The following is a 19,248-nucleotide window of genomic DNA, read 5'->3' on the forward strand; positions in this document are numbered from 1 at the left end:
ACTTCAGTGGAAACTCAATTGCTCTGCTTCAGTCTTCGGCAGCAGGTCCTTCACTTCCTCTTCAGCGGCACTTCAGCGGCAGCTCAATCGGGTTCTTCTTTTTTCTTTTTTTTTCACCACTTGGGTGGCTAAAAAGCTGGAGCCAGCCCTGAATATTGGTCTAACTCTGCTCTCCTTGAAGTCAAAGTTCAAGCGAAGACCAGTTGGGCACCTGTGATTGAGCACTTGTTAAAATCCTATCCCCAGTGCCTTACAAGAGCCATATTAATTGTGCTGAAAATTGTCAAAGTTTAAGTCTTTCACGGTCCTTTTCAACTAGAACAATCTTCCTAGCACAGGTTATCAGGCTCCTAACTTCTCCTAATTCACATCCTTCATCAAACTGCATTTCTTCAGCTAGACTTATTAGTGCTAAAGCCTATCTCAAGGTGCTGTGATTTGAATACTAATCTCACAACATGCTCTTCTCCCACTGCTTTGTCATTGTCTCTCTCTCTGTCATGTGGTTGGCAGCTTGCTTTTGTACTTAGTTTTGGCCTATGTAGATATTAAGGTTTATGGGCAAGGACTATGGGCCAGATTTTCAAAGGTACTTAGGTGCCTAACGATTCATATAGGTGCCAAGTGGGATTTTCCAAAGTGCCCAAGTATTTTAGGCACCTAACTCCCTTTTATTAATATAAATAACACTTTTCCAAAGCCTTTCATACAACAATCTTCAAGCTCTTTAGGAACAATAATGTAACATCTTCCAAAAAACCTTGAGTATTTATTAATTAGTATTTATTCTTATCACCACTTTTAATATGGGAAAACTAAAGCACAGGGAAGATAACTGGCATGCTGGATATCATTGACCAGATTCCTTGCTTCCCAATCCTGTGCTTTAATTATTGGACCATGTTCCTTGAGAATCATAGAAGTTACAGATGGAAAAGACCGGTTAGATCATCACACCCAACTCCTGCCAGCGTAGTTTCCAGTCTTGTAGTAGAAGTCATTAAATAGATACTACAATGCTGGATTTCAGCCCAAACGACAGGAAGCAGCAATGATTGCCGAAAAAGGAATCCAATACCAAGTAGTATATCAATGTTTTAGATAAGAAACTGACAGTTCCAGAAGATGTGTTCGTACAATCCTAAATGTATTATCCATTTCACAGAGTCAAAAGATTTTTTTTTTCTTAACTCAGTTTAATTTCAGTTGAGTATGGTATGGTTTATATAACACTGGTCTACAATTTTTGAGAAGTCATTTGCTTCAGAGATAAAATGTGGTATTTATGAAGGATTTTGATGTGCTGAATTCAAATATGACAATTAAAACAACTGATTGGCTACTGTTTCTAAGATATTTAAGTTTTTACATTTTATGTCTATGTATATTGTGTAGATAGTAGAGTTTTAATCATAAATTGTAAACCTAGGTCTTTTCATGTGTTTATGGGCTTTACAGATAATATTCTCACCTTCTGTTATTTAACACTTAAAAATTCCGCCAAAAGGGGTATATAAATTAAAATTTATTATGAAAGAGCAAAAAAACTAGTATGTACATAGTTTAGTCCCTATTCAGTGTCTACTCGTGCTTCTTGGCTTGTCTCTTGTATTCATTAAATGGTAGGCAATCTCTTATCCTGCCAGCCAATGTCTGCAGAGCATTGATGGCCTTGCCTGATAGCGTTTCCATGTTGCAATGTCCTGGTGATCGCTCGCACGTGCTCGGCGCTCACTGCTCCGCAGTTCGGTGAAAAAATCTAGATGAGAGTGCAAAAAATGTATTTTATGACACATGTTGAACCAAGGCTTTTGTATGCCTTGGAGGTTTTCCAAACAACTGTAGTTGTCTGCTATGTGTTTCCAAGAAAATTTATTGCCACAACTGAAAGGCTTCTCAGTGCTGTTCTTTTTCATTGGCCAACTCAGTGCCATGTCAAAGTATCATCTCGAGAAGTTCATGAATCTGAGGAACAACAAACACCTTCCTTTACTCTAGCTTCACTTAACCTTGGAAATTTTCCACGGAGGTATTGAAGCGCTTTGTGTTTTGTCAATGGCCTTGACAAGTTCTTCATCAGACCCAGCTTGATGTGTAAGGTGGGTAACAAAATCTCCTTGATTCAACAAGTGTGGATGCGAACACTTTTCCTCCCGGCTCCAATGACTGTCGGAGTGGCAATCTCTTGATGTGTGGGAATCTCTTTGCACGCTATCCATTCGCAGAGAACAGCCCGTACTTTGTATACCAGTTGCAGACCAAGCAATAGAGCAACCAACCTTCCATTCCCCACAAGCTGCCACTGATGTTGGTCAGTAGTTTATTGCACCTCAAAAGTTGTTTCATGTGTCATAGGTTTCCTTCATCTGGACTGGCATGACCAACTGAATTTGACGGCAAAACATTGCCATTTCTGCAAGCAAACAGCTTTTAAGACTCGTCTTCGATGATCAATGAACCAGTCTCCAACTTCTGGATCCGCTGAACGATGTTGAGGGCTGCCATCGCACCATCGATGTTTGGTTGCAGCTACAAAGATCACCTTCCTAAGAAGAATGGGACGGAATCCTTGTGATGTGCATTGGAACATGAAAATCTTAACATCACCGCCAGAGATTCCACTGCTTAGTCTGGGCCCAATCACTAGGTCTAGAGCCAATCAACAATTTTAAGCATCATTTTCATTCTCAGTGACCCAGAATTAGTAAAGTTTGACTATATTTATTTCAGAAGCATTTTGGCTGTAGAGCAGTGTAATCAGTGAAAATGTGAAACTCTGCATTTAGAAACATCTCTAACTAAAGAGAGTCTCTCTCCAAAATAATGCAGTTAAAAGTTGTTTTCTTCTACCACCATGACCTCATCACTCAACTCCACAGATCCATTTACCGACTACTACTCCATTTCTATATTGCATTTCAGCTCCTCCCCCTCAGCTTTAGGCCCCCTGATGCTGCAGTGAAGCTCTGTGTGGGTGGAGTAGGGTGACCAGACGTCCTGATAAAATTGGGACTGTCCCGATTTTGAGGAGTTTGTCCCGTATCCCGACCAGAGTATGGTCGGGATGCCATTTGTCCCAATATTTTGTTTTCTGGTCTTTGGCAGCAGTTCGGCGGAGAGTCCTTCAGTCGTGGACGGTCTTCAGCAGTATTTCAGCAACGGGTGCTTCTGTCTTTGGTGGCAAGGTTTATTACCTGCCACTGAAATACCACCGAAGACCATCCACGACTGAAGGGCTCTCTGCCGAACTCCTGGATAGGTGAATGTGTTAACAAACAAACAAACAAAAAAAAAACACAAAAACTTGTGTCGGTCCCGATATTTTCCCCTTAACATCTGGTCACCCTAGAGTGGACAAATCTGCTTTCATGTGGTTACAGGACCAGAATCTGAGGCTCGACTCAGTGCTACCCCTTTCAATATCTTAGCTCTTATTTCCTCCTACACTCCTACCTGGACCCTATGTTCTGCCCAATCCTTACTTCATAATGGTATTTCCCGTTTCACCCTTCCCCTTTTTTCCCATACTCTCTTGTGCTCCAAGTATCCTCCATCGCTTTTTTCAGATCTCTTTAGAGACCACTTCTCCCCAATCATTGACTGACAATTCTGCTGCGACAGAATTCGTAGACAGAAGACCTATTTAAATATAAGATAGAAGCTAGTTAATTCTACGTTTTAAGTTGTTCACTAGGCTAGTAGCTTCATCTTCTTGAAGGTGCCATGAGTACAGCCACCACCATGCAGTTTTCAAACAACATCCTCAGTACAACACAAGCAACATAACACAGGATTCCAGGGGTGGGGGGTGAGGGGGCGTGTCAAAAATTCCCTACTGATTAAGTAGCACATTTCTTACTGAAAATCAATGGGACTTCTGCTTGGGTCAGTTAGGATCCTTTGAATATCCCACTCATAATCCTGTGAAATAGCAGGCAGTACTGAACTGTCTGAATTTTAAGTTTCTCTACAGTAACAAAGCTGAAAGATGTTTTGCATTTTTAAAAAATAAAGTTTATATATATATTTTTTTTACTACTTTATAATGCACAAAATAGGCCAGAAAGGTTTTTATCCGGGGAAAAGAATTTCTGGCTTTGTATTTTTTGTGGGTTGGTTGGTTTTCAATATAAGAAATATCACAAATGTCAAGTTTGGTATTTCTTGGTACTGTGAGTTCTCATGCTTTAGTTGAAGAAGTAGGAAGGTAACAAAGGGATTTACCAAAGATGTCCTTTCTCCAAAATATATATTAGGCATTGAAATTAAATAGCTGTTAACAAAATGCAAACACTTCTAAGCAGTCAGACTAAAAATCCCTTGTCTTCACAATTGCTCTGTTTTCAGTCTCTTTCCCTTGTTGAAACTTCACTAGTTTTCCAGCCGCTGTAGGGTATTCCAGAGTAGACAGGGCCTAAATATTTAATTTAAAAGACAGGAAAAAAACCTTTTTTTTTCTTGTCTTCTTCACACATTATAAAGAGCAAAAAATGGGCAGAAGTCCAGCTTTAAGAAACTCTGTTAGGTTATTCTTAACATAAGGGATCTTTTTTTTTAAACCAGACAACATTAGTGCTTGTTTTAAAGACAGGAATTTTATTCCAGGTATTTTTGGCAGAAGCCCCAAAAGTCAGCTTATCTTTATCATTTTAATACTTCATATAGAGCATCCCAGAACCAGAGGTAGTGGTAATTAACAGTTTCAGCTTAGCTCTGAATTTCCATTTGGTTACTGGTCAGCTTAGGTAACAAATTTAACTTTAATGTTACAGAAGAACACTTTTCTATCTGTAGAATTTTAATTTTGGATTAGGAGCTGAGAAATCATATCTGATAATGTGCATCCAAAGACTAAGAAGCAGAGGCTGAAATGTACTTAAAACGCTAAAAGATACTACAGAAATCTGCGTAATATACAACTTGTTCCTTTTGAATAAATATTTTATATCACTTTAAAATTGGAAGAGAGTTTTACTCAGACTATGGAAATGGAAACAGTCCATTTTAAAGATAAAAATAAAGTTATTTTAACAGCAAAACATTTGTACTTTTTATGAGAGCAAGGGTAACATTGAGTAATCTTTAAAAATCTATGGCTGTGTGAGGATAAGTCCATTGTCCAGTGACATGACTTTTCTTGTCAATCACAGAGGTGACAAGGGGGCTAGATTAAGTAAAGCTTGCACAAGATTAACAAAGGAAGATTATTGACCTCATCCTGAAAGGGCAGAAACCTGTTTTATCATTAAACCTTGGAAGAGAGATTCGTCCATAGGTGGCAACTTTCATATAAATGAACAAGTGTTTCTGAGGGACTCTAGCTCTGAATAGAACCAGAAGGCTTGAATCTTGGGTCAATCTATTTTTCATTGTTGGTGGGGGTGAGGGGAGAAAAGTGGCCAGCCCGAATGACCTTGTCAGCAGGATCTTTGTAGGTTCCTGACTGCCATCTAAAGTGGAGAAAGCAAGGAACGACTGCATCAGGTGTTGGTGAGTACAGTCCCAGTTCGGTGTTTGATTGAGTGTTGTGTCAGCACACATTAACAAGCAATTCACAATGTAAATGAACAATGGACCCCCATACACAAAACAGCTGCTAACTGCATAAAACTGTTACAGGGATTAGCAGAGCCACAGGCTGAAATGTAATCAAATTTGAACAGGTGAAATGGTTACATAGCAGACAGAGAATATTCCTGGGTGAATTAGCAACAGCATCTAGTTTTCCGCTATTGTGGTGATAGGGGTTTGTAACGCTTGTGAGGTCTGCTGAATTTCCATAAACTTCCCTACCTTAACAAGTATTTAGAGAAGCTGGTGCATGCTGCTGCCTTTTTTTTTTTTTTTTTAATGACACTTGCTAGAAAACTGTAATGTGCTTTTCTTTCAGTAAACTGAATAAAATTTTGTGTTTTTTGTCTTTTCTAAAGATTGACCTGCTAAGTCTCACTTAGTTGAAGGGAGACTTTCCTAAATTGGAATTAATTTTAGGCAGTTTCTGAAGTGTTGTCCTCTGCCATTAAGGATTCTTCAAGGTGTTGGCAGTGGGATGTTTAAAGTCTCATGCATAATTTCTCAAGAATTCCATCTCTGAAAGTTCCTTAGCTTTGTACAGCACTTAACATATGTTCATAAACATGAGTTAGTTGTTTATGGAAGTTTTTCTTTCTTTTTTTTTTTCAGACAATGAAATGCTTAATAGGTCTGAAAGGCTTTTTCTTTTCTTTTGTTTTTTTCTCCTAATAAAGATGTGAAATTAAATAGAAATGAGTAAGGTAAACCAAAGACAACAGTTAAGCATTTCAGGCTGTTGTGCAGAATGATCGTAGGATACAGTCATGGCCAGTCTGGTGGAGGGTATAGGCTCACCTCAATATGCTGAGGTTTACACGTGAAACTGTCATTAACACTAATGGATGCAGTGTGCACCCATTCCTGTGCACTGGGAGGAGAATATTCTTTTTAGATTGTAAATCACACAATGAATGTATGATTGCTGCAGATCTTTTTGGAAGAATAGTTCACTGTACCTTAACTTAGCTCACAAAAATTTGAATGCAGCTGTGGTGCTACTGTATGTGTGTTTTTATTAAGTGTAGTGTACATTAAGAACCACCTGGGCATGAATAACCCATATATGTGATATTCAGACACTATGTATGCACACACATAGATGGAGTGGTTTCAACAAAGAGTGAAAACAATTTACTCTTGGAGCAGGAATTTTAAAATATAATTTAATGCACAGATATGTTCTTTTGAAATCTGTACAGGGCTTAGGTCTGACTTTTATTTTTTTTCCAACTCTGTACTGTATTGGTATTTATGTGGCCCTCCCACATCAGAGCACTTCACAATCATTAATCGGTATATCCTTATTATACCCTAGCAAAGAAAGGAAGTATTACTGTCCATCCCTGTTTTAGCAATGGGAAACTGAGACCCAGAGAAACTTGCCCAAGGTCACACAGGAGGTATGGAAGAACCAGGAATTGAACACAGATCACCTGAGCCTTAGTCCAGTGCATTAATCACAACACCATTCTTCTATCTTGATGCAATTTCCCCCTTCAGAACAAATAGGCCATATAACTTTTAGTAATGGAAAGTATTCTGGGATACAGTTTGCATGCCAATAGTTTGTAAAATAAGTTTTTTAAAAGTTGCCTTGCATTTCATTGTATCTTCCTTCAATTGCTGTAGTCCTGAATATACAACCTAAAGCTATCATTAAGCCCCACACACACCCACACCCACATGAAAACAGAAACAAGATAATTTTTGTTTTCAGTTAGTCATCTGTGAAAAATTATCAACATTATTGAAACTTCATGAAATATTCCACTATATATTTTAATAAAATTGTTTACCAAAAGGGTTATAGAAATTTTTTGGTGACATAAAACCACATTTTCTTGCTTAAACTTTGGTTGTCAATAAATTAAGACTACCAAAAACTATTTGGAATTTTTTATTTTTTTTTTGGTGAAAACCAGTTTAACAAAAAATGGAAAATGGATCCATTTTCAAACCCTGCAAAATGAAAACAGTTTTAAAAAGTGTAATGATTTTTTTCAACCAGCTTTATAACTGAGATGAGAATCTGGTTCACTGACTTATTAGTAATGGAAATAATTATCCAACATTTTATACAAACACATAAGGAAATATTCTGTTGCGTTATTATGAGCTAAAGAATAAGAGAAGAATCTGAACAGAAGGAAATGTTTAAAACAGATAATAGAAATATATAATTTTGCAATATTATATAATATAGATATAATATGTAACAAATTAAGGACCTGAATGAAAACATTAAAATCAAAGGAACTAATCAGGTACATAGTTAACTTTAAGCACACAGTGTTTGCAGGATTGGTTTCTAAAGTAATAGCAGAGGAAGAAAGGATTTAAAAGGCATATGCAAGAGTGACAAAAAAGATTTAAAAAGAGACAGGAGAGTCACTGAGTCAGAAAATAATGCTTCATATGCCAGGAGCTGCAGAGAATTAGGCTCTCACATTAATGGAGGCAAGTTTATACAGATAGGACCTAGATCTGTCATCTGTTAAAGTCAATGAGATTGCTTCTGTTGACTTTAATGCAAGGAAGATTATGCCTGTATTTTAGGAAATTGTGCAGTTGTATCACTGTGCCACCTGTGAGTGTCATGAGGACGACCCTTGTGAAAAATATTATCTTTAAAAGAAAAGAGGGTATGAGATGGAGGAGGAGAAAAGAAAATGAATTAGAAGCAGTAAAATGATTGCTTCTTTCCTTAGAGATGGGAGAGCTACTTGAACTGTGAGTTGAAAAAAAAATCATATAGTGCACGGATTTAATAGCTGATTATTATTTCATTTCCAACAGCAACTAGCCATCATGGCATTAAGTGCTTTAAAAAGGCAGGAAATTAATTATCTTAGGGGAAAAAATCTGAAGATTGCACATAGAAAGCTGTAAAAGAGCAAACAATTAAAGGTAATCAATACCATTGTTATTAGAAAACCTATGAGTGCAACACTTCTCCTCAATTAGAGAAAAACTGTATTTTATGTTTCTCTCCTGCAAGCTGATTTTTGCTCACTTCATCCTGTAATCTTAGTTTATCCTTTATCGAGAAGCTTTGTTCTGGATATTTTTGAAGCATTGCATTTCTTTTTAAAGGTTTCACCAGAAGAACGAACAGCAATGAACTCAAAGAACAAAGGGTTGTTATTTCTTTTGCTCTTTTCTTCTTTTTCAAGTTTCATCTCATGTCTCTCCTCTTTCAGGAAGTTGATGGCAATAAAGTGATGTCTTCATTTGCCCCGCACAACTCATCTACCTCACCATTGAAGGCAGAAGAAGGTGGGCGTCAGAGTGGAGAGTCATTGTCCAGTACAGCCCTGGGAACCCCTGAAAGACGTAAAGGCAGCTTAGCAGATGTTGTAGATACCTTAAAGCAGAGAAAAATGGAAGAGCTCATCAAAAATGAGCCAGAAGGTAAGGCCTGGGAAATGGGCCAAAATTTTGTTTTCTTTTCTCCAGGTTCTGTCAACTTTGGATATCCATCCATCCATCTCCTGCTCTTGTTGCTGGCAAAATGGAAATGTGTGTTCTGTCTACACTAGGGATAATTTTCACAAGTGTTCCACCATTTCACCAGCACTGTTTAAACTTTTTCCCCAGCTTTGCTCTACTCTGCTTTATATGGGCTAGCTGCTGCCAGCACTGTAAGCACAATGTCTTCTAACTTGGCTCAGAATCAGGTCTAATTGACATGCTGGTTGCTACTGTAGTGAAAAGCTACTGACATTGCTAACACCAGTGAGCTGAAAACAGTGTTATCAACGATTGCAAACTTTTGAAAAAAATCAACTTGTATAGACAGGGCCAATATTTGAAGGACAGAAGGTGGAATTTGGTAATCATGAAAGGTCCTGGATTGTGTGCCCTAAAATATAATCCTTTTATTTATCTATGGAACAGATACTGTGCAAACAGATGTAATATAAGTTTATCCTGTGCTGCTCTGGAAATTTCTCACCCTTAACATTCAGGGACCACCTCTAGGAGGTGGCAGTAGAGTCTCTGTGCCCTTTCTGCCCTTGACTTCACTGCCAGAGATATGAGCCATCTGTCCATGGGCAGTGGCTATCAAAGGCTGGGGGAGGCTGTGCCTCCCCAAACAGCCCTGTGTGGTCCTGCCCCTGCTCCACCCCTGCCCATACTCCACCCCCACTCCATCTCCATCTCCACTTCCCGCATGGCCCCAGGCCGGACTCTGGGTGGCTGGAGTTATGTTTGCACAGCCTGGTGTTCAGGGCCGGGGCTGGGGCAGGGGAGGGCGCCCATCCTCACTGCAGTCCAGAGTTTGGGGGGGGCTGTGCTGCCCGCCTGGCACTCTGGGGTGGGCGCCGTGCGCCCATCTGCCTGGCGCTCCAGGACTTTAGTGGGGGAGCTGCACTGCCCACCCAGTGCTCCAGGACAGGAGTGCTAAGGCAGCCTGGGAGGCAGGGGAAACTGGTGGCCACAGTCAGGGGGGCGGCCCTCTGTGCTCTGGCAGGGGAAGGCAGTGGGGTCTCAGGCAGAAGAGGCAGGGCCTCAGGCAGAAGGGGTTGGCTGGGTGGGGAGTAGCCTCCCACAGTTCATCCTCCACCCATGCACCTGTCCTCTAGGAACTGACCCTAGCACACCAACTCATTTCATAGAGGCCACTGAACAGCTGTTATATGGGAAATATTTTCAATCACTATCAATCTGGGCTGGATTTAAACCAGTGATCTAAAGATGAAAGTCTCCATGTTCCATTATATTCCTCTGAGTCATCCAGAAAATATTATTGAACTGTTTTGGTAGACTTTGTGGATTTCCATGGCTCCAGGGGTTTGGTGCTCTTATATTAACCCACTGCTACTGATTCCCTAGTTCCCTTGGAGTATTACTCACCATCTGACTTTGTGTCTGCCTATCCCTTTTCAATTGTTTTTAAAAGTGGAAAAAACCCAACCTCAGAGCTCCCCAAAAGCTATACTGTTCTTGGGTGTGCATTGATAGTGCCTGTGTTAAATTTTTAGGACTACTTCTACATTTGAAGAAAACTAACTGAAAAAAAGCAAAGAGAAATATAGTCACTCTTGCACACGTGTACACATGACATGACTGTAAATTAGTCTTCTCTTTAGAGGGGCCCCTGGTAAGAGTCTGCTGGGAAACAAATTCTTTTTTTCATAACCATTTTATAAAAAGGGTATTAAAGATATTGAACCATTCTGGTTTGTTTTTACCGCTGACATTATGGCCAATGTCATGACTTTCCTTGTGCCTTGGAGTGGGCAAGACTTCTACATCATGGCTATGTGTGAGGCAGTGAGGAAAAGAAGAGGCAGAGTTATTTAGGAGATGGGGAAGAGGAGGGATTTCTCAGCAACATGTAAATAAAGTGTTGAGTAGAAAGTTGTGCATGCTCCAGAGACTCCATTAAGGAAAGGCCACAGTTAGAGATGAGAATGGTTACAGCGCCTATGCATTTCCTCATGTCCACTAAAATGAAAATATACAGTACAAACAAAAGGTCTACAGCTTTGTAAAAAGATTGGGAGAGTGGAGGGAGGGGTAGCAACTGAATGTTGGGCTTTACAAACGTATGCAACAGAAAATCTTTTCTTCCCTCTAGCCATTGTTCTATTGTCTTTCAAAAGCCATTAAAATGAACAGCAGGTTGTGATGAAAATTTCATTAAGCCCTAGTTAAATCATTATGAGGGTGCCATATTCATGTCTATTTCCTCCCCATCCAGATATAAAAAAGGAAAAGAGGGTTGTTGTTTTGTTTTGTTCTACTCCTCTTTTCCCTAAAAGCAAACTAACAAATTTGAGAAGTTAGAAGAGAATGGGAAATAGGGCATCAAACAAAAGGAGGCCACTGAGGTGAACTGGCTAGGAAAAAAAATTAGACTTGCATAAGAGCATTAAAAGGTGGTGAGGAGGGAATATGTCATCTCAGCAAGCCCTCCCCCGACCCCCTTTGCTCTAGTCAGCATGAATTTTTTTAAGTGGCTAATTAAATTTTTATCTTTGTGGGGTGTGGAAGGCAAAACCACTCTCAGTTGTTTTTAAAAAACTCTCCACAAAACAATGTTGTCTTTCTTAAAAATTAGCTTCCCACTGCAACCACTGCCTCTTTGTGTGTTAACCCTTTCAGAAAGTCTTTTTGTTACTGTTATGTTTTATTGATATATGCAGTGTTGTTGTAGCTGTTTTGGTCCCAGGATATTAGAGACACAAGATGATGAGATAATATCTTTCATTGGACCAACTTCTGTTGATGATAGAGATGAGCCCTTGACTGAAGAAGAGCTCCATGTAGCTGAAAAGTTTCTCTCTCTCTCCACCAGAAGTTGGTTCAATAAAATATATTACCTCAGTTATCCTGTGTCTCTAATATTTTACTGACACCAGGGCCAGCTCCAGGGTTTTTGCCACCCCAAGCAGCAGAGGGGGGAAAAAAAAAGCTGTGATCGGCGCCTGCTCCACCGTGCCACTTTCTTCTTTGGCGGCAGATCCTTCCCTCCGACAGGGAACAAGGGACCCGCCGCCAAATTGCTGCTGAAGAGCCCGACATGCCGCCCCTTCTCCTTGGCTGTCCCAAGCACCTGCTTACTCAGCTGGTGCCTGGAGCCGGCCCTGATTGACTCAGTCCAAGTGTGGCAATCTCAGCTACTGCTTGTTGCTAGTCAAGTAATTAAAAATTCATGTTTTCTCTCTGGATAAGATGTGCTACAATTGGCAATCTCTAATAATACATGCAGGTAATAACTCAATAACAGGTGATGCTTTATGTCTCAGTACAAAATTTTAGTCTTGAAAGTACAGGACCTTGCACAGTGATGCTGCAATTTTAGCTGGGGACAGTTGTAATATAAATAATAATAATACCTAGTTTCTTTCTCTGAGAAGAGAAACAATTGCACTAGTGATAGTTTAAATCAAAGAGTTTCCTTTAATCTTCTTGAGCTCAGACATGAGCTGAATTTCTATTTCTTTATATATCCATTCTATCATTTGAAAATGTATTTTGAAACTAAAGAAAAAGTACACTTGAAACATTCAAAGCACAATGTCTGAGCAGACTCAGCTTAGCTCACTTATACCAGGGTAACTGAAATCTCCAAAAGAATTCTGATGAAGACTTTTGGCCATGTGTTTGTATCTGGCGATTAGCATAGAAATGATACTTTATGGTGCATAACTCTGGAGTTTGAGATAGGGTTTCCACCTTAAATTGTTTCCCGCAAATCTGCAGGTCACGTCTTTGTAACATTTACAATGGCACATCACAAAGCCATGTCATGATGTCCTGAAATTAACATTGCAATGTTGGGACATAAAGGTATATGATACTTAGGGCCCTACCAAATTCACAGTCCATTTTGGTCAATTTCACGGTCATAGGATTTTAAAAATCATAAATTTCATGATTACAGATATTTAAATCTGAAATTTCACAGTGTTGTAATTATAGGGGTCCTGATGCAAAAAGGAGTTTTTGGGGGAGGGGGTTGCAAAGTTATTGTAGGGGGATGGGGTTGCGGCACTGCTACCCGTACTTTTTCACTGCTGCTGGGGGCCTTCAGAACTGGGCAGCTGGGGAGCAGTGGCTGCTGGCCGGGAGCCCACCTCTGAAGGCAGAGACACCACCAGCAGCAGTAAGGATAGCATGGTATGGTATTGCTGCCCTTACTTCTGCGCTTCTGCCTGCAGAGCTGGGCCCTTAGCAGCTCCCACTCTTCAGCTACCCAGCTCTGAAGGCAGCAGCACAGAAGTAAGGTTGGCGCGGTATGGTATTGCCACCCTAAATTCTGTGCTGCTCCTGGCGGGGCTCTGTCTTCCGAGCTGGGCACCTGGCCAACAACTGCCATTCTCCAGCCACTCAGCTCTGAAGGCAGCGCAGATGTAAGGATGGCAATACCACAACCCCCCTAAAATAACTTTGTGACACCCCCCCATTTGAGAAATGCTGGTCTCCACCATGAAATTGGTATAGTATAGGGTAAAAGCACACAAAAGACCAGATTTCATGGTCCGTGACACATTTTGCAGGGCTTTGGTAGGGCCCTAGTGATACTGTATTCATTGTGACAGTATGATATGATGTGATGCAACATCATTGCATTGTGCAAGCCCCAAAATATCTGTTGAGTTCCTGGAAGATCTAGCATGTTAGGGTTACAGGATGTGGATTGCTCCTTCAAAACTGGGACAATATACAAATATTGGATGGGTGGGAACTTTAGGGCCTGATCCAAAACTCATTTAAGACATAGAAAAGAAAAGTATTTGCTGCTAGAAGTGCTGATCACCCTCAAAATTATATGGATTTTAATGATTTTACCAAACATATTACAGTGTGTGTGTTGTGGTTAGGAGCAGGTAGCATCATTCCTTTTAAGAAAGTGTTTTGTGGCTACAGATCAATGTGTATATTTTAGGGTGCAGTATTGCTTTGTTGTATATTTGCACCTGTAAAAGCCCCACTGAGGGAAGCCAGTCTATCTACGGTTTCCTTGGATGCTTGGCTTGCTTTTTCTTTCTTCCACAGGTATAGAGATTGCTTTTTTGTGATTTCTTCTTAGTCCTAAACCTCACGCCCCTTATTTCTAATCTTCTGGACCTGCCATTTTGCTCTTGACTTTTGCAAGTATCCAATGGAGAATGAGGCATTTTGGCATATAGGCATGGAACGTTTTAGCAAATATAAAATCAGTGGAATTCTACTCATCATTGATGCATTGTGCACTTTTTCCCTTCTCAAATTCTGTTGAAAATCCTCATACACTGTTTTAGCATTCAGGTCCCCAAAGGCATAAACCTATTACCAAAGTCACACAATATTATTTTACATGAACCATTCCATCCTTTTCTAACTTAGACTTCAGAAGAGGAGTCAGTCCCTTTTTATTTCTGGTGTACAATAATGAAGATAATGGAGTGGGTTTGGAGAAGCCTTATATGCTGTGACAGACCTCAAGCCCTCGCCCTGAGGGTCATCTATCGACCATGGGATTCCTTTTGCAGCTAAAATCATTAGGGGAATGAGATATAGGCATGTTTTTTTTTTTCTATTTTCTTAAGGCATCAGAGGATGGCAGAGACTCTCTGTCTGTCTGTTCTCTTCAGTCGTAGAAATGAAATAGAAATCTCTTTGAAGTCACTGAGCTTGACACAAGTTCATGAAAAGCAAAGACCAAAGCAGCCACTTAGGTTTTTCTTGCACTATTAATGGGATTGGATTGCAGTATTTTAATTTATGGCCCTGCATTTGTGGAAAATTAAATGCTTTAAATCTGTAGTACCCTTTTCTCTAAATTCATGGTTGGGCTTTTGCAAAAAAACAAAACAAAAAAACACAGCACCAAAGACATTTTTAGCAATAGGCTAAAACTCTTTCTTGATGTTTACAGCTCAGAAACTTTTAAGAATTCTTCTTCTCTTTGAGTTAATCAGTTTTGTTTTGTGGCAGTTTCTGCATTTACCTCTCTGAGGACTGCCCCTGAGCTACGTGTAAAATGGTATATCCATTACTGTAGTGTTCCAATAAAGTACCACGGGGCCATCTAAGCGATCAGATAGTGTGTGTTTGTGCGTGCGCACTCACTCATCTGCATGGTCCCTGCTCTGTCCACACTGAGGTCCCTCTTATTCTGCTGTGCTGCTTAATGTGAATTGGGTTGATTACCTGTTGTTGTTCTCCTTAGCTCCTTATGTCCGTCTACCTGTCTGTTGATCCATAGCTCCTCAGAGAAGAGATCATTCTTTGGAGTGTTTAGAAAATATCTAGCATGTTGTGGATGCTATTGTAAATAAATAATCTATAGAAATAAATATATAGCCTGTATATGATTAAAGGTTACTAGGACACGTTTTTGTAGTGCATTAATGGGCATTGTGAACATAACAGTCTCATCTATTAATGTGTGTGTTACAATACTATGTGTAATTTTTTTTTGTGGGAAAGAAAGGGACAAAAAGGGCCCCTTGGGCATAATTTTTGTTTTCTGAACATCCCCTAAAGGCTATTTGTGTTTGATGTTTATTTATATTATAAATCACAACACCTGTTCTTGTCATAATTGAAATAACTGTTGTTTAAGGAGCTCTGTCGTGTGTAAAAGTGAACCATATTGGATTCAGGCCCTCTAGCTGAAATATGAACTCGGAATATCTCTAATAATATCAAACTTTTAATCACCATCTCTTGTAAAGAGATCAAGAGGTTTCCCTCTTCTTAAGCCATAAATTCCAAAGCAGGCCAGTAATGGGCACAAGAAGGGAGGCCTTTGAAATGCAGACTCCTGTTTTTAAATCACATCTGATGAAGTGGGGAAAAAAATAAAGTAAATAGATCCTGGGGAAGAGCCTAAGGATACTCTAATTGGCTGAGGTTTGAGTCTCTATTGTTTGGTTCCTCACTGTCCTTCTGACAAAGTACATGTTGAAGAGGCTTTGTAATGCTGTTCTACTGAAGGACAAACAAGGATACCTTTCAACTCAGCACTTTTAAGTTTTGTTCCTCACACTCCTGCTGCTATAGAAGGATGCTCCAAGTGCACTGTGGTTTACATGTTCATCTATGCAGTCTGTCACCAGAAAAAGTGTCTCTTCTTGTAGAGCAAGCCAGAATCTAACCTCCATTTACCTCTTTCAAACACACTACCATATGGAAATATGCACTCACATAACTGATGAGGGGGGAAAAGTTTGTGAAACAAACCTGTGTGAAAAGAAGCCCTTAAATGCTGTGGTGTCTGAAATCTTCATTAAAAAGTGCTTTAACTTTAGAACACAGGTAGCCTAGTTTGAAGCCCTGCCAACTCCCTTCACTCAAAGTGAAGTTTGTTCATTTGTCATCTTTTAGGTTTTTAAGTGTATTCCTTCCTAATAGTGTAGCTCAATAGTTATGGTTGGTTTCAATGGGTGTTTTCAGAATTTGCTTAATTTCTCTTCCAAGTCTTTCTTGCTTAGATCCTCAAAGGTTCATAGCTTTTGGATCTCTTTTTTCTGACTTGATAAAGGCATCTGAGATGCTGATGTAGCATCTTAAATGTACAAGAAACCACTATGGTTGAGTAAGATTCTAGTTTGTCTTGAAACTTGTGCTTTTGTAGGGAGGAGATAGGAAAGGGGAGGGGGAGAGGGACTATTTTAGGATGAAAGTCTACTCTTATCGGTCACATAATTAAGATTCCTTTCCAAAACATACTCATTCCGCAAAACGGAACAAGCAGCAGCAACAGAGCCCTTCGTTTATCTGTTCCCATCTTGAACAATGTAGCATAACCAAGTTTAACCAAAACGAAGTTAATGGTTCTGTCTCCTAGTTCCAGCAGCTCACTGCATTATCCACCCCCTCTCCATTTTTTTCATAGATTCCAAGGCCAGAAGGGACCATTGTGATCATCTAATCTGACTTCCTGTATAACACAGGCCATAGAACTTCCCCCAAATAATTCCCAGAGCACATCTTTTAGAAAAACATCGTCTCAATTTAAAAATTGTCAGTGATGAAGACTCCATCGTGACCCTTGGTAAATAGTTCCAATGGTTAATTACTCTCACCATTAAAAATTTACACCCTATTTCCAATCTGAATTTGTCTAGCATCAACTTCCAGCCACTGGATTGTATTATACCTTTCTCTGCTAAATTGAAGAGCCCACTATTAAATATTTATTTGAATGCCTCTGATGCCCCAAAATGTTTCAGCTAAATGGATTGCAGTCTGTTTTCCTTGTATATTTTTGGCAAAGCCATCAGCTTCCTGAGCTTCAATTTCAATACATGGATCACTGTCGGAAAAGCCTCTAACCCAGCCTGTTAATAAAAAAAAATACACAAGGGAGTATGCCAGCTCTTTTTGTGTGTTTATGTGCCACAGCTTTTGGGGGATGTCATTTATTCAAGACTGGAGAGCTAGCCACCTGTTTCTCAGGCCTCTTGTCCCTCGTTTTAAAGGTTCAAGCCCTTGTTGAATAGTAACATTCTAATCTGGGCAACGTACACAACATGTATCTGAAATCTATTTGTCAAGCTAGCAGGGTTTGTGGTTTTTTCCTCCCTTCTTCCTTACCCCGGAGGCGCTTGTCATGACCGTGCATATTAAAATTAATCAGACCTCCCAGGCCTGTGTGGTTTAATGCGAAGAAGTGGATATCAAGCATTTGCCCTAATTAAATAGGCCTGCTTGGTTTTGTTCTAGTGGGTGCTTGGTCTTTTTTTAATAAGAGCTGCTTACAGAGGAGGCACGGCTAGTACTAGAGTTAGTGGAGAGCTCACTTCAAAGTTTTCTTTACCACCTGCGCCCAGAATACCAAGACCTGAAGAGTTCCCAGCGTTCTTTCTTAACTGCACTATTTGTAGAAAATAAGTGAGGGGAAATATGGCCAAATGAGTGAGAGAGCGATCAGGGAAGGAGAGGCTAGAAGCGGGTTGAGCATGTGGATTGGCTTTTTGAAGTTGATTAAGATGGCCTATCATACTGTTTGATTAGCTTTAGACAGCAATCTGTGCTATGAGCTAGTCACAAGGCTGTCTTCTAGAAGCATGTGAAGGCCTCTAGTATGGCAACTCCCACTTGCTTTCTTTGTTAATGAAGTGGCCTGGTAAAAACACTCTAAATTTGAAGCTGTTGGTTATATTTATTATTTGTTAGTTTTTAACTTTGATCTCACTTCAGTGTTGTTTGTATGTTGTCATTTTGGACAGGGTGTTTTACATGATATATCCATCTCCTGTGTTATAAACAAGCTATGACTGGAATGTTTTCACTTTTCTGTGATGTCTTCTAATTGTTTTAACTTCTCTGTGTCACTGCCGGGAAGATCAAGCCATATGCGTGTAAAGAGAACAGAAGTACTTGTGGCACCATAGAGACTAACAAATTTGTTTGAGCATAAACTTTCATGGGCTACAGCGCACTTCACTGGATGCACAGAATGGAACATGTAGTAAGGAGATATATATACACATACAAAGAACATGAAAAGGTTGGAGTTGCCCTACCAACTCTAAGAGGCTAATTAATTAAGATGAGCAGTTATCAGCAAGAGAAAAAAAACTTTTGTAGTGATAATGAAGATGGCCCATTTCAGACAGTTTGACAAGAAGGTGTGAGGATACTTAACATGGGGAAATAGATTCAATGTGTGTAATGGCTCAGCCATTCCCAGTCTCCATTCAAGCCTAAATTGAGTATCTAGTTTGCATATTAATTCAAGTTCAGCAGTTTCTCATTGGAGTCTGTTTTTGAAGCTTTTCTGTTGCAAATTTGCCACCTTTAAGTCTGTTACTGAGTGACCAGAGAGGTTGAAGTGTTCTCCTACTGGTTTTTTGAATGTTATGATTCCTGATGTCAGATTTGTGTCCATTTATTCTTTTGCATAGAGACTGTCCAGTTTGGCCCAATGTATGTGGCAGAGAGGCATTGCTGGCACATGATGGCATATATCACATAGGTACATGTGCAGGTGAATGAGCCCCTGATGGCATGGCTGATGTGATTAGGTCCTATGATGATGTCACTTGAATAGATATGTGGACAGAGTTGGCATCAGGCTTTGTTGTAAGGATAGGTTCCTGGGTTAGTGTTTTTGTTCAGTGATGTGTGGTTGCTGGTGAGTATTTGCTTCAGGTTGGGGGTGCTGTCTGTAAACGAGGACAGGTCTGTCTCCCAAGATCTGTGAGAGTGAGGATAGGTTGTAGATCTTTA

At 39.9% G+C, this 19,248-nt stretch overlaps 1 protein-coding gene across 7 annotated transcripts in view; it reads left to right on the forward strand.

The window, feature by feature from the left end:
* SOX5 (SRY-box transcription factor 5) overlaps positions 1-19,248 on the forward strand; it is an 881,700-nt gene that overhangs the window by 579,764 nt on the left and 282,688 nt on the right. For all 7 annotated transcript variants that reach the window (XM_075069816.1, XM_075069799.1, XM_075069812.1 and 4 more), the window contains one exon: positions 8,775-8,985. In XM_075069816.1, coding sequence (XP_074925917.1) covers positions 8,775-8,985 — 211 coding nt within the window. The remainder of the gene's footprint in view (positions 1-8,774; positions 8,986-19,248) is intronic.

The sequence above is a fragment of the Chelonoidis abingdonii genome, chromosome 1 (assembly GCF_003597395.2).
Source record: "Chelonoidis abingdonii isolate Lonesome George chromosome 1, CheloAbing_2.0, whole genome shotgun sequence".
In the NCBI taxonomy this organism is placed as follows: Eukaryota; Metazoa; Chordata; order Testudines; family Testudinidae; genus Chelonoidis; species Chelonoidis abingdonii.